Source organism: Callorhinchus milii, unplaced genomic scaffold, assembly GCF_018977255.1.
Source record: "Callorhinchus milii isolate IMCB2004 unplaced genomic scaffold, IMCB_Cmil_1.0 Scaffold1, whole genome shotgun sequence".
Lineage (NCBI taxonomy): Eukaryota > Metazoa > Chordata > Chondrichthyes > Chimaeriformes > Callorhinchidae > Callorhinchus > Callorhinchus milii.
The window spans coordinates 114,908,447-114,924,936 of NW_024704742.1; the positions used below are offsets into that span (position 1 = coordinate 114,908,447).

Below are 16,490 nucleotides of genomic sequence, written 5' to 3' on the forward strand. Positions count from 1 at the left end.
CAAATTGCAGTGACACCTTGATTGTGCGAACCATCATTTGTTTTAATATTGCATTATGAATAAAAAGTATCCATTGTACTGCTTATAAACCTATTAAGAAGAGTCTACATTTTTCAAATGCGATTGTGATTCTGTCATTCATTTTAGAATTTTGATTGCTGGCCGATTTATTGCAGGTAAATGTTCACATGAAAAGCTAGGCAGTATGGTCAAATTATGTATTTTATTTACGTATTTGAGTGTTGAGTGAGTACTGTGTCCAATTCCGGGAACCACATGTTAGGAAGGATGTCAGGGCCTGGGAGAAGGTACAGAGAAGATTTACAAGAATTATACCAGAGATGAGGGTTTAAAATTATGTGGAGAGACCAGAGAGGCTGGGATTCATCTCCTTAGAGCAGAGAAGGTTGAGGGAAGATTTAATAGAGGTGTTCAAAATTATGAGGGGTTTTGATAGAGTAGATAAGGAGAAACGGTTTCCTCTGGCAGATGGAAAGATTTAAGATAATTGGCAAAAAAAACAGAGGGGAAACAAGGAGAAATGTTTTGACCCAGAGTTGTTACGATCTGGAATTCACAGCCTGAAAGGGTAGTGGAAACAGATTCAACAATAAGCTTTAAAAGTGAATTAGATAGGTACGTACAAAGGAAAAAATTGCAAGGATATGGGGTAAGAGCGGGGGAGTGGGACTAGTTGGTAGCTTTGTCAAAGAATCGGCAAAGGATGAGCCAAATGGCCTCCTTCTGTACCGTAAAATTCTATGATTCTATGTGGAATCAAGAGGGCTACCAACCAAGCCAATCTGACAAGCTTTTGTGTTGTGTGTATTCAAGCCTACCAGAAAGCATGCTAGCACTCAAATACCACTTCACTGGCACTCTTTTGACCTGGACTATTTTACCTCTAGCCCTGAAACTGTAGCGTAATTAAACGAGGGCTTCTTCAGGATCAATCGGATCTCGCTGCAATGCTCCTGAAGTTGGGAAAGGACATCCCAAATCTCCTCCTTTCTCTGTTGAATTATAGGGAAGTCGGTGAGGTCTGCAAAGAGTCCAGTTTTATCACCTACCCTGGAAGCAAGATCAGACACAGCTTCAACATTTAGGTTACAGACAGTGCATCGATTTGCATTTTTTCATCTAAAATTCTTTTTACAATTGGAAAGGGTATTATTTTGCTGTTAGAATTCTTAGTACTGCTTCAGGAGATTTAAAGGAGAGCTTTGTTTTAAATTAAAGGTTTACTTATTCCAAATGTAATTTTCTTTTGTAAAACATTTAAAAGCAGCCCACCCTCATTCCATCTGGTCCTCTAACAAGCCAAAGTCATCCAAGTTCAAACGCAGCAATGAGTCTAATAATATTTCACAATTACCACAAGTCAGTAAGGAAACCAAACCCATGTTATTTAGGAAACTCAGGTTACAGATTAGAGCGAGGAGGGAAAAAAATGTCCAGCACTAGCTTCCTGTCTGTGCAGCATAACCAGGAATGGCTGGCAGGGCAGGGGATTTAATTTTTAAATAAAAGTGATAAGTAAGAGAACAAGAAAAACAGGTTTATTTTTAATTCCAAGCAAAGGAATTGTCAGATTAACCCTCGGAGAACCTCTGGCATGTTACTCCCTCCTGGTGGTGCCATGGATAGAATAACAGCAATGTTCCAGGCTACAACACACCTAAGCCTCGATGATAATAATAAGTGCAGGAATCCTGGAATCCTGTTTCTTCTAGACAATATGATTTGTTGAAAGAAATATATGCAGAACAAATAAAAGTACTATTCCACATTAAATAAATTACACGTACAAAGGAGATGAAGGCTAGCACATTGAGAAGGTTGGAAGGACAAATAGCACCTATGCAATCATTACTGCTGAACCTACCTGGCTGCTTTTTCATTTAGAATCTTTAAATAATGCTGCACAGGGGCCAAAAGCTGTGGCAGCTCCAAAAGAATATTACGCAGAAGCGAAGAATGCAACTGGGATTCAGCAGCTGGAACCAGTGCTCGGAAGGTTGTCTCGATACAGGATAAACTGCTGACAAGCAGGAAGAACTCCCTTGTGGAACACTATAAAAAAAACATTGTGATCGATTACAGGCTTTGGCAAATACACTCAATTATTCACATGATTAACATATACCCCTCTCCTACAATCTCCCAGCTACAACTGACACCCAAAATACCACGATAATCATCTTAAAATTTAAGATTGTGCGGAAGTTTGGAAATGACTTAAAACTTCAGAAGCTGATTTTCTGTGGTTATCTTATATAACGAACAATCAGCTACCGAATTAAGACTGAATTTACCAATTTCCTCAAAATTGCACACAATCTTATTTTTTGACACACTGGTTTATTTTTAAACCTCTACTTACTCTGAACTTTCAGCGTTATTTTTCTCCGAACTGAAATACAGTGGGCTGCTAGTCATCTAAATCGGTCTTATTATTATTAATTATTTATAATAATTTACATTTGATATAGCACCTTTTCATGACCGAAGGCCATCTCAAAGCACTTCACAGTATTTACTGTAAAAGGGAGGACTGCATATTTGTCGAACACAACTGTGCGATATATTGTTGAAAGAGCCATCCTTTGGGTGAGATGTAAAAACTGAGGTCCCATCTACCTATTCAGGTGGACATTAAAGATCCAATGACACTGTTTGAGAATAGAAGATAGCTTCTCTTATTGTCCTGGCCAACCATCCCCCTGATAACATTGGCCATTCACTTCATAGTTGTGCAAAAACTGGCTGCTGTGACACCTACAAAATACTGATAAACACTGTGAAACGCTTTGAGATATCCTCCCAACATGAAAGGCACAGCATCAGATCAAAAAGTTGTTCTAAAGATGATTACTGTTATTATCAATAATAATATACTATTATAAGAAATCGCACAAAGTCCATCACCTATAATTTACTATCAAATAAAAGGAGATTAAATCAAGCCTGATTCCCAGTGTATAGATACAGGGGAATCCTTAGATACAAATTGGAAAATCCACATTCTCCAACAGGATTACTGGATGAAGCACATGCAATCAAGATTCAATCCCAGTCACGTGTATAACTGAAAAATCATTTGTGGACTTCTTTGCTGGCATTTTCTAAATAGATTAAAAAGTGCTCCAAGCGATGACCTGGCATTAGTTTACGCTCATTGCATTTATGTACCTTTTTGTGATAAATGCTACAGATGCCTCTCTCCAGATCAGGCAGCTTAAACAGCAGCTTCTGGGTTTTTGCCAAGACGATGGACTCTGATGACAGGATTTCACTGATTGCATCCAAACGAGCATTAACCTCTCTGCGGAACACCAGGGTGGGATTGAAGAAGACAATTAAAATGAGCGACTATCAACTTTCAAAAGAGGGGCCCATTTAAACTCGTACATGTCAACCAAAAGGCTTCAGGAAGACGCAGAGTTTCTTTTGAAAAACTAACCTCTGCAAAATACATGCAAAATAAAAAATATATACATATAGGCATTTTTTTTTTGCCAGTGTTGTAATATTTAACACTGAACCCCTTTTCTTGCTATATTCAAGAGCAGAATTGTCTTGACTAAATGCGGGGTTGTTTACACGAAAAGTGCTCCTGCAGATTGGTTTGTTTTAAAATAAACTAAAATCATGAGTTAATTATTCATCATGTGTAAATGATGTCAGTGCCTAAATGATTTGTTGTTCTTATTGTTGTTGTACAGAGTACCAGCACACTGCACTGGATAAGTTCATCTGGAAACCATTTCTTTCAAGACATTTGTCTTATCATAGTCCTTTCAAGGTAAGCCAATTCCAAATTGGTAAGACACAGTTATTAATCGCTCCATGTGTGTCTGTCACCAGAATGATTGGAAGGAGTGATGCCGATCACAGTTAAGCATCCAAATAATTGCACGGGGTCATTACAATACTGTTGAAATGTCCTTGCGATGCGGTCAGATTCTCTCTGTTCTGTGTAAAGCAGTACATTTATATAGTGCCTTTCACGGCCTAAAGGAATATTTCAAAGGGTTTGGTAAATGTAGTGGAGCACAGCAAGCAAAGATATAAAGAAACAAACATGTTGAGCAATAACATGGTTGAAGAGATATTTTTGCGAGGTTTAGGAATATAAAATTACTGGCTTCTTGGACCCCAGGAAGAATATTTAACAGCATGTAAGATTGATGACCAACGTGTCTATGTCTGCAGTTTTCTTCTGCCTGTGTCATTTCTCAAGCACTCTTACTGTCTGTCCATTCATTCATATTAAGGTGCAGAGTGCACGATTCAGGACTGAAACTTTAGGCTTTAAAGGTTAATCTCCAGTTTAATCGTCTGCACATATGGCATGCTCAATCCCCACCGAGTTGCCAATCCTGCTGCACACATTAATCCTAAAAATAAAAGTTTTCCAATTTTTGGAAAAGGGTCAGGAGGACCGCCTCTGAAAATAAGGTGACCATTTGACCGAGATCCTTACCTCTGGCCCCAACCACTATCAAACAAGCAAAATGTATTGGCCTTAATCCAGGCAATTGTTTCTACAATTTGGCATTTAAATTAAAACAATGGTGTTAAGAATAAAGGTGCCATACAGTCCAGAAGGACACAAGTTCAAATCCCATGTGAGCTGATCTCAGCCAGCGCCAGAATTGCTCTCAGTCCCCACCCCTCAGTTAGGAAAGGGGAAAATCAGCTTGGATTCTCACTCCTGATAACTAATGCACTGACTTTCCTAGGCCACTATTAAACAAGCACTCCAGCCCTCGAGCGCAGAACTTTCAAACATTTGTGGCAGCAAATTCATCTTTTATTACTTTAAGTCCAATTTAGCCTTTTCCCAATATTAGCCAAAGTGAACAGGGCTAACCTTGCTTTTATTAAAGGCTGCGTCACCCACTTCTTCAGCAGTCGTCTTCCGAAGGGACTCCGCGTATGATCAAGGACCCAGAGGAGACTGGCTCTCGTACTACCAGTGGTCTGAGAGAGAGAGAGAGAGAGAGAGAGAGGGGGGGTTAGGAAAGAAATTCTTCAGTTTCATATAGAATTGATTATAGAATTCATATAGAATTGATTTAATTTATGTTTTTGACAGTGGGATTGAAATAGCACTGGGTCAGGTCACCTCAACTGGAGAAAACATCATAGAACGACATCCTGCTATCAAGCTATGTACATGACTGAGTCGTGCCCATTTATGCTGAATTTTCCTGACAATGGCTTTTCCAACCCAACCCCATTAAATTAGTTTTTCTTGTTTTTTTTAAATTAAACAAAATTTTAAAAAGTACCAGAGCCTATAAGGGATAAAATTCCAACAAGATCTAGATTTACTCTAGAAAAAGTTGGCATTTCAGAAGCCAGAATTTAGCAAATACAGCCTTCATTTTGAAGCCCGTCTCCTGTAACTTAAGTTTTTAAGAACTGCACAAAAACAGTTTCAAGGATTGAATTTAACAACTTACCAAATTCTGAACGTTCTGATAAGTTACGATAATAGAGTAAATCTAGAGCCCGGTGGAATTTTACCCCACATTTTCCAGTTACACCAAAAAAGCATCATTCATTATAATTTGTGCTACAGCTTTCTGCTCTTCTTTTTTACCACCATTCCTACAGACCCACTACACAAACAAAACAGAAACACTCACCTATATGAAGACTACAACTGCTTGTAACTAGAGCAGATAGGTCATGGACGCAAAAATGTATTGGCCTTAATCCAGGCAATTGTTTCTACAATTTGGCATTTAAATTAAAACAATGGTTTTAAGAATAAAGGTGCCATACAGTCCAGAAGGACACAAGTTCAAATCCCATGTGAGCTGATCTCAGCCAGCACCAGAATTGCTCTCAGTCCCCACCCCTCAGTTAGGAAAAGGGAAAATCAGCTTGGATTCTCACTCCTGATAACTGATGCACTGACTCTCCTAGAATACGCATGTATATGGATGTTGGTTGAGGACAGGATTGGGCTTTAAAAATGGAGTGTGAATAACATTCTTGATCTCATCCTTTGAAGGGACCCATTAGATTTTAGGCATGTTTCAGGATTTGCTATGATTCAATTCTGAGGTGGCTGGATGTTCAAATATGATTTTCTTCTGCAGACAAGTGCAATATATTGTTGGCCCACCGCCCAAGAACTCCTATTAGCTGCACATTAGTGAAAGCAGCACAAAGACAACACCGACTGTCAAAGCAGAAAAACTTCAGACAAAGTCATTGATATGAATACTTTAATCCAGGTGTGGGGCAGGATGTTGGAAGAAACTATCCTCTCTATTCGAATAATCGCACAGAATCTTTTACGCGCTCCTCAACAGACAGATGAGCCCCCAGTTATTGTTTCCCTCAAAAGACATCACCTCTCACAATGCAATGCTCCCCCATTAGTGGGACCGGAGTGTCAGCCTGGACTGTGAACTCAATCCGTTCATTTGATCGGTAGCAGTGGCTCAGTGTATATTGGCTCCAGCAAAACCAAAGAATTACGAAATGTAGCCGAAACTTCATTTGATTTGACTTTCACTCTGACCTGATTTCGTAAGATTTCCAAGTTCTTCAGGGTTGTTCCATTGATTGACATGCACAAGCTTTTGTCTGAGAACCTGTTTAAGCTACTGAAAGAAAAATAGAACGTTACAATCACCAGGCATCCCCAGTGAAGTCCAGACATTCATCGAGGAATGTAGGAAAACAGCAACATTCAGCCCATTGTCCCTCTTACACCAGTTTATTATATCTTTTAAACCCAATAATTTAACTTTTTGCCATACCCTTAATACCTATACAAACCATACATTTAATATTTTCCCTTTTAAGCATGCCTACTGATTATCCTTCCAGCTTTCTGGGACAGAGTATTCCACAGCTTCACAACTCTCGGTTACCTGGTCAAACATGGACAGGTCGAGGGTCAGCCTGCACCTTTCCTTTGGAAGCTCTTTTATTATATTCTTATCCCCCTCAGAGCTACTTCATCTCAGAGAGACAGAATCTATACGAAGTCTCCTTCTCTATTAAAGCCTTTTCTCCCTCCAGCAGACCCCAAATGTCCAGATCCAAAGTCCCAGGGCGAGAGTGGTAACTGAGCCAAGCTGATATGTAACCCAGTTACATGTCAACTTGGCTGTTCTGAAAAGGCATCTCAGCAAACACATTAACCCACCTTTCTCTCACAGGTTCTGTGCAATTCAATTTTCGTTTCGATAATTATCAAATGTTGTTCCAAGTAACTGTATCTCCCAAAACAGTTTGCCATGAAAGTGACTGCACACAAGCATGCATGGATAAACATATATACATGTAAACACATAGAGCCCCCACCCCTTCCCCAAAATCCCCACTCCTGCTTTCAAACACAAAAATCATATTTCACTGGACTCACCGCTGACTTTGCAGGACTTTCTCCAAATTAAACTCAGACAAATATTTGATGACTGCAGCCAGACAGCAAACAACAGGTTTTTCCAGACTCGGTAATCTAGAAAGTTGCTGTGAACCTACAAAACAAGGAGCAGTGTTTTTCAGTTTAACCACCTGAACAAAACTGAAGCTAACGGTGCCTCCAGTAGGAGGCAGTCTTACACAAGCACAATCTTCAAACACTGCTGACTTGCGAGCTTCAAGAATCAGCAGCGGCTAAAGGAGAGGGCTCTCAACGGCTCTTTCTTCAAAAGCTGACTAGCTTCAATCAGCATTCAGTCTGGTCTGCCCTCACGGAGGAAATTTCACCAGCTTCAACTGTGAAGCCGCCTGAGATTCACTGCCAAGAGAGAGAAACTGGTGACCCAACCAATCACTGGCTAATAGACCGAAAGTCCAGTTGCTCTCCTGGGAAAAGGAGTGAATTAAGAATCACAGAACTTTTACAGTACAGGAGGCCATTCACCCCATTGTGTTTGCGCTAACCCCCCCTCCCCCCACTCTCCCAATATCGTTACCTGCCTTTAACCCTATTTTCCTGCACTTTTAGCAGCAGGTTTTCCTGGAGGAACAAAATAATAAGATAAATAAACCCTGGAATGAGAAGAGGGAATTCTATCCATCAAGCTTGATCCAACCTGAAACTGCACTTAATTCACTCTACCTTTCATAGAATATGCGCAATCCAATCTGCATGTTCTGCCATAATTTATGGTGTTAATCTACAAAACACACAGTCATTACATTACAATATATTCTGAGAAGCCCTTTGAGACAGCTTACTGACGTCAAAGATGCAATGCCAAATCTAAGGAATATTATTCTATCAAAACAGTCAGTATACAACATAATTATTTGGAGCCCTTCTGAAATGTAAATATTTTGACCTGATCCTTATTAAAAGCAAGATTACTATTGAACTCACATCACACAGACAATGAACCAATCTTGTAGTAAATGCTAAAATCAAAGAGTTACTTTGGGGATGCATTGAATAATAATAAAGGTGCTGCAATAATATCTAGCACTTCCTGCCTCTTACCCAATATTTCACAGGGTCCACTTGCATAGAACTCAGAGACTGACTGGAAAGCGTGGCTGAACTCAAAGTGGATGTCGTCCATGCGCTCAACACGAATTCTGTCATCACGTAAACTGCAACAAAAAAGATCAACACCGATTTGTTATTGTTTCTGGAGATCCTACAGCAGTAAACATCTGTGCTGGGGCAGGGACTCCTTTAACATTCAGTTTGAGGCTAAGGTTAGTGCAAATTGGCAGCAATGCTGTGCATCTACAGATCATTCTGTATAGGAGTCTGGACATCAAGGATCAGCAGGTAATTCAACTGTGAGAGGAATCACAGTCAATTCTTCCTTTATACAAAATTCTGTCAAGCTCTTCCAATGGGAGTTGCTGGATAATAATAAATAATAATAATCCTTGCATTTGATATAGCGCTTTTCACGTCGGGAGGACGTCCCAAAGCGCTTCACAGAACACACTGTAAAGTGAATTGAGTGTATATTTTGTGGGCGAACGCGGCAGCCAATTGCGCACAACAATGTCCCACAAACAGTCGTGGATTGAAAATGACCAATTTATTATTGTTTTTTGGTTTTGGAGGGATTATTATTAGGCTCTGTGTGGAGTAAGGAAACTTGTCCAAGGTTTCGCCCTGACCTGCCTGGAATTGAACTCAGGTCTCTCGCTTGCAAAGCGAGTGCTCTAACCACTGAGCCACAGGACTCCGATAGCAATCAATGAAGGAAGACTTGTTCAGGGCTCCTCATTGTAGCACTTCTATGGTTATTCTTGAGCAGCACAGATAGTAATGGCCCCTGCAGCCTACCTGGTCTCTCTAGTGGCTCCGTTTCACACTGCGCTTTGAGTTTACCAACTCAACCATCAGAAAATTGAGAGAGGGGACATCTACAACTGGTATCCAGGAATTGATTACCGGTTGTAGATCAGCAATAACCAATCAGCATAAAAGTCAGGCAGATGTAAGTACTTTCTAAGGAGATAGAATTAAAAAATACAGACCAAGAAATGTTATGCACTCCGATACACTACCCTGTGTGAAGGGCACTATATTATGTATCATACAGTAAACCCTCACCTAAACTGGACTGGAAAATTTCCACAGGCTCCAACCAGCCCAACTCTCCTAGCAGGCGACAACACTGCACTCCCCATGATCCTACAGCTTATGCCACCAAGTTGCAGCAAATAAACATCTTCAAACTTTTATCACCACCTTTTAAAGGCTGAAGAAAGGCCACAGTCACATTAGTGTTGTGTGAAAGTTTTGAACATCTTCAGGTTTTATACTGTATAAAAACATATTACCACAATTTAAATTGGGGAAAAAAGCCAACTTTGTTTTTAAATGTTCATTACTGTCACATAAAATCTATTAAATTTATAGGCGGGTGTATTTAGGATTTTAGCAAGGGATATAATAGAATTAAATTGTTTCCCTCTCAGAAGTCTGAAACATGGAGAAGCCCAGAAACACGCAGAAGCTGCTGGGAATGCATGCTACTCCTGTTTTCACCCAACACACACACACACCCCCAACGACACACACACCCCCAACGACACACACACCCCAACGACACACACACCCCCAACGACACACACACCCCAACGACACACACACCCCCAACGACACACACCCCCCCAACGACACACACACAAAAACGTTCAAAAGTGATCATGGGTCCCCGACTGAAATCAGCTAATTACACAGAGACTGGAGATGGAACCAGGGGATCTTTCTGGTCTGTATGGCTCAGTTTCAGTCTTTATAAACTATTCAAACTATTCTATTGGGGATGTTTTCTCATAGCATTCTCAACAAATTATGGATAAGTGCTTAAAAGTACTATCCCTCACCAATCCAAAAGTAAAGTTTCAAAAGAAATGTAAAATTTTACATAACTCCCGCTCACAACTCACATAATTTTTTCACCAACTATCAATTTCCCTTTTGAATTTGCTAACAATAATTATAATTATTGCATTTGATTATAGCCCCTTTCACATCAAGAGGATGCCTCAAAACACTTCAGAGGATTTACTGGAAAGTTTATTTTTGAAGGCAAATGTAGCAGCCAATTTGTGCATAGCCATGTCCCCCAGACAGCCATGATGAATGATCACGATGTTGGCCAGGACACCGGGAGAAACTACCATCTCTTTTCAAATTGAAACAATGTCTATTCCACATATATTCATCACCCTTGGTATAAAGTAATTAAATCTGTACTTTCTCTGTGTAGTCTACCTGATCTGCCCCTCTTCTGAAGCCATGTCCATGCCCCATGACTATGTTAATAATAATCCTTGCATTTGGTATAGCTCCATTATCACATCTCATGGCACTTCTTTGTTGAATTTAGTCACAGCCTCTCCAAAACCCAACTGGCATCACAACCACTAAACTTAAAAAAAAAATCAATTTCCTTGTCAAAAAGTCTGTTCACAACAATCTTGCAACCAAGTTTCACAAGTAAAACAAGGCATCATTCCTGCACAGGAAAAACTGTCAGATACAATCCCCTTATATGCTGGTTATTTAACACCCATTCAGAGAACATTATTTTTCATTATTCTCTACGGAGACTTTTGGTGGTCATGGAAACAGAACAACAGCATAACATTTCCAAGGTAAAGAGCAGTTTCCTACAAATACATAGAGACACCAAAAATGCTAACTTGTGGTGTAGAAAGTATTTCTACGCATGTAGATCAAGTTCATGTTCAAGATGTTCTAAAGTGCTTCACATGAGTTGCTGTAAAGTGTAATGACTATGTATTTGTAAACAAGCTCAGCAGCTATCCACAAACAATTTACACATAGCAATGTCCCACAAAGAGCCATCAAATGGATGACCAATTTTCTCTGTCGGCCAGGAAACTCGGTAGGGGAGGGAAACAATTATGTATTCTTAGCATCAGCTGCCCTTTGTTTTTTGATTCATTTCCAACACTGAATGTTTTTTAGTTTTGCTCAGAGCCAAAATTTGGAGTTCTGTAGCTTAGTGGTTAAAGCACTAGTCTCACAAGTGAGAGGGCCTGTGTACGATTCCCGGGAAGCACAAAACTTTAGGTACGTTTCCTTACTCCACATGCCTAGCAGTAAGTAGGAACCCAGTTCGTAGTCCATTGGTGGATCTCTTTTCGGGAGTAATAATCCTTTTTTAAAAACATTTGGTCACTCAATCTACGACTGTTTGTGGGACACTGCGGTGCGCAATTGGCTGCCGTGTTCAGCCCATACAATACAGTCAATTCACTGTGAAGTGTTTGCGATGCCTCAACAACATGATAAGGTGCTATATCAAATGCAAGGATTATTATTATCATAAAGAATGTCTGTACTGTTATCGGATATGCAAAATAATTATAATTCTGGAAGAATCTAATATACAAGTCTGATGAAAAAGGAGTGGGCTAAATGAGGAATTCAGTTGTAATCCACATCAATATCAGTCCCCCAAAATAAAAGCTTAAAAAGGAAAACAAAAGAAATATCAATCATACAAATTATATTCCTTTCTCGTGCAATCCACAAAGCTCTCAAAACCTTTTGCTATCGTGCAAAGCATGGGATTTAGCTGCAGGCAGAACTGGCATCAATCGCCATGTGCACTGATCCTTCAGATGATTAGAACTCAAAATACATCCAGAGCCTAACATTTGCATTTCAGAATCATCGAGCACCTTGATTAAATATTTCCCTGCTTGACAACAGCAGTTTTGGTCATCGGTGAGCCAAAGGTGCTCTTGTTAAGGATTGCAAGGAAAGAGTTAAAATTCTAGTAATCACTCTACCTGCTGCCAGGAGACTCAGCACCCAAGGCCCAAATTCCACACACTCTTAGCCTTGATGTCGTTATCTTAAAACTGAAGATCGTGCAAAATATTGGAAAATGCTTCAATACTGACGTAATTTCCTAAAACACAGACAGCTTTGGAATGAAGTTCGAATTTAAGAATTTTCCAAAATTCTGCATTATGTTAAATTTGAAGGCGATAATCAATAAATATAAAAAATAATCCTCACATTTGATACAACATCTTCCTCGTCGGTAGGACATCCCAAAGTGCTTCACACAAGTTACTGTAAAGTATAGTGACTGTGTATTCATAGGCGAACGTAGCAGCCAATCTTTGCAAAGCAATGTCCCACAACCAACCATGAAGTGAATGATCGATTTTATCTCGGCGATTATTGGCCAGGACACTGGGGGAAACTCCGTTCTCTTTTCTAAGAGTGTCACATGATCCTGAAAATTCACCTGAACAACCTCAGTCTAATGTCTCATCTAGAAGACAGCATCTCCAACAATGCAGCACTCCCCCAGCACCACACTAGTTTCAGCCTGAACGGAGTAAAGAGGAGTGACTTGGAGGAGTCCCTCCATCCCAGCACAAATTATGGGACAACATTCTGAGCTGTTTCTGGTGAGACAAGACCGCACAGATCTGTAATACAGTGATGTTAGGGTTAGATATCATTGATCTGGTCTGACTACAGAACAAGGATGACTGCGTTACAGAGGTTATTAATCTGGTTGGATTGTACACAAACATGTATACAGTCATTCTTGGAATCAGACTTTCAAAGGCAAGGCTTTTTCATTTTCATTAATACCATTCTCATAAACATAGGACCAATGGAAGGAGATCAGGAGGGAGAGAAAGCAGGAAGAACTGAGTAGAGGGTGTTTGGTGTGACTGTTGGATTTTTGTAACTGGAGAGCTGAAATAAAAGTGTGTTCTACACCTTGTTTGTTGAGAACATAGCAAAGTCCATTTGTAGGAGTTTTGCAGACTTCTCTGAACACTACAAGTGTTAACACATCTTGCATTATGCGGCAAACTGGGGCAAAATGCCACATACCAGTGGTTCCTTAATCTTGTAAAGAAATGTTAGGGGTAAATGGGAATGAAAGTTCCTTTAAAAATAACTATGGTGATGACTACGAAGCTGTTATTCGCTTAGTTGATGAATATTTATATCAGTTTTTTTTTAAAGGTTCACTCCACCCAACTCTGGAACACTCTCCCTCAATCCCTCCGCCTTGCCCCTTCCTTCCTCTTCTTCACCTGAAGACCTTCTTCACCTGAAGACCTTCTTCACCTGAAGACCTTCTTCACCTGAAGACCTTCTTCACCTGAAGACCTTCTTCACCTGAAGACCTTCTTCACCTGAAGACCTTCTTCACCTGAAGACCTTCTTCACCTGAAGACCTTCTTCACCTGAAGACCTTCTTCACCTGAAGACCTTCTTCACCTGAAGACCTTCTTCACCTGAAGACCTTCTTCACCTGAAGACCTTCTTCACCTGAAGACCTTCTTCACCTGAAGACCTTCTTCACCTGAAGACCTTCCTCTTTGACCATGCTTACAGTCACACACCCCCCCTATCCACCCCCTGGTTCGGCCTCAGACTCCGCCACTGTCAAGTGCTCAGAGATGCTACCCTCCATGAGGGGCATTATATAAATGTAAGTTGTTGTTATAATAATAATCCTTGCATTTGATATAGCGACTTATCACATAATTGAGACGTCTCAAAGTGCTTCACAAAACATACTGTAAAGAGAATTGACTGTACATTTTGTGGACAAAACTCAGCAGCTAAGTGTCCATCAAACGTCATGATTTCAGTGACCAAATTTTTAATTTTTTTAAATTTATTTTGAAAGATTACCACCCTGGGAAGTAATCCGCCAATCGACTAACAACCAGGTTCCTACTTAGAGGCGTGTGGAGGAAGAAAACTTGCCTAAGGTTTTGCCCTGCCCGGGAATCAAATCCAGGTTCTCTCGCTTGGGAGGTAAGAGCTCTAAGCAATAAGCTACAGGACTCCAATCTTAAATGATTATACGGTTTCACTGCTGTGGTCTCACTAAGAACCAAAGTGATCCCTGATCACTGAGGAGCAAGTGGCTCCCAGCCTCTCCAAAACTCCAGCCAACCTTCCTCAGCTCTGAATAAACTAAGAGAACTCAGCTCCCTGGCTCCCACCCAGAGCTGGGGCGACAAGCGGGGATTGCCAGGAGCTTTGGGACATCGTTCCAAAGCGAGATGCGCTGTGTAAATGTAAATATCAATTTGCTGCTGTTTTTGTTGTCGAAATGTTTCAAAACTTGACAGTTTATAAAACGCAGATTCAAAAGTCAGTCACGTTCGGAAACATTTTGTCACACAAGGGTTAGCTATATGTCAGATGCACAGCACCTGGAAATTAAGTATCGTTCCGTTATTAAAAGCCAATTTTTAATCAGCTAAAGGCACCCAACATCCTCATTATAAAAAAAATCAAACCCAAATGTTGCCATGGCACTGCCAGGATCCAGCTAATGAACTAGCTCCAAACATCGCAGATATAAAAGCAAATCTCCACCAACATACGAGAGCGGGAATTTGCAGGAAAACATGCACAAGCTTTCAAAAAGAATAAATCTACAGATGCAACATTGATAGAATTGTATTTTTTTTTGTATAGCCCCCCCCCTCTAAAAGGAAGTCTTAAAAATCATCACATATGTAACTACTTTGGAAAATCTTAGCCCCTGTTGTTTCACGCGAGCCTCATGCTCGTAGTTTAGACTAAAATAAAATCCCCAGAGTCCAAAATTTCCCATATTCTTTGGCTGAAGACTGTCTTCTTAGCATTTCAAATTGTGTGCAGTTTTGGAAAACAGTATAGATTCAATCTGAATTTGGATGCCGATTCTCCACAGTTCTCTTTGGTGTCTGAATTAAAGCTGGATTTAATTTTGTTTCCTTACATTTAAAGACAATGGTCTTCGGCCAAAAACATGAGGAGTTTCAGGCCTCTGGTCTGTAGCAAACCAAAGTAAATGGCATCGTACACAGATTTAATTACAATCCGAGCAGTCTACCGCATGTCCTTCACTCCGACAAAGGTTAGCAAACCGTTTTCCTCTACTTCGTACCATAGAGTTATGACTAGAACAAGGGTTATATCCCCTCAGGTCTTCAAATGAGGAGCAACAAAAGTACATAGAGACAGTTCCTGACTAATTAGAAGCTCTAAACTGGGTAAGAAGGTTAAAAGGCATGAAGTGTCTACACTTGGCGATCAGGACGTGGCATCTCTGGACAGGATTACAAGAACATCATTAAGATGATTGCTTTGCTGAAATAAATTGTTCCCTTGGTCCTCTTACTCCAACAGTTTAGTATGGCATTTCTTGACAGCTTTGCATTGCATTTCTTGAAAGCCTATAAGCATCGAAGGATCAACGGAATACTAAACACAAGTAGGAAATAACAATAACAAAGAGGCAGCAGAAAATAGTTTAACAAATTATATTAGGTTTACCCAAAACAATTTTCAACTGAATACCTATAACAAGCATCAGCAATGTAATAGGCATTGCAGCCACATAAGTACAGTAATGTAACAGCCACACTAATGGGACTGGCCCATTGTTAGTATGGAAAATGTGGATAATGGGTCAACGTAGAAACTATAAATTGGTTACAGTGCTGAACAAAATATTATTCCTTCATGAGTTATATTGTACCATACTGTGCTGGTATTTCTCCCTTTTTCTATTCCAACACCTCTTTTGCTGAACTCCCCAGCTCCTCTCTGCACAAGCTATGCAGATTGACACAACTCGGTAGCCTGTATCATACTCCATGAGTCCATCAAACCCCCCCATCCTCGCTCCGCTCCACTGGATCCCCAGCGAATTGGCAATACAAATACAGCAGATTATCTCTGTGTCAATTCTCCACAAGCACTCCCTGACTCAGCTCTTTGGGACGTCCTCCCAACGTGAAAGGCGCTCTATAAATGTAATTTTGTTGTTGTTGTCAGCTCCTGGCTCCACTCGCCTCTTATGAAATTGTCATGAAATGCTATTTGATGGTGCGGAAGGAATAATCCCACGTTGAATTGACGCAAAAAGTGCAGAATATGAATCAGCTTTGGGCATCATGGATTTAATATGACATCATGCTCCCAAACTCAGATCAGGAATGAATCAATACCACGGAGGCAG

General features: G+C 40.3%; 1 protein-coding gene across 4 annotated transcripts in view; it reads right to left on the reverse strand.

Moving 5' to 3' along the window:
• Positions 1–16,490, reverse strand: part of msh3 (mutS homolog 3 (E. coli)) — a 122,287-nt gene that overhangs the window by 76,590 nt on the left and 29,207 nt on the right. For 3 of the 4 annotated variants that reach the window (XM_042334566.1, XM_007899764.2, XM_007899766.2), the window contains 7 exons: positions 8,477–8,589; positions 7,397–7,511; positions 6,545–6,629; positions 4,877–4,986; positions 3,193–3,325; positions 1,886–2,073; positions 903–1,071 (listed from right to left, as the gene is read on the reverse strand). In XM_042334566.1, the coding sequence (XP_042190500.1) occupies positions 903–1,071; positions 1,886–2,073; positions 3,193–3,325; positions 4,877–4,986; positions 6,545–6,629; positions 7,397–7,511; positions 8,477–8,589 (913 nt within the window). The remainder of the gene's footprint in view (positions 1–902; positions 1,072–1,885; positions 2,074–3,192; positions 3,326–4,876; positions 4,987–6,544; positions 6,630–7,396; positions 7,512–8,476; positions 8,590–16,490) is intronic. The other variant, XM_007899765.2, reaches the window with a different exon arrangement.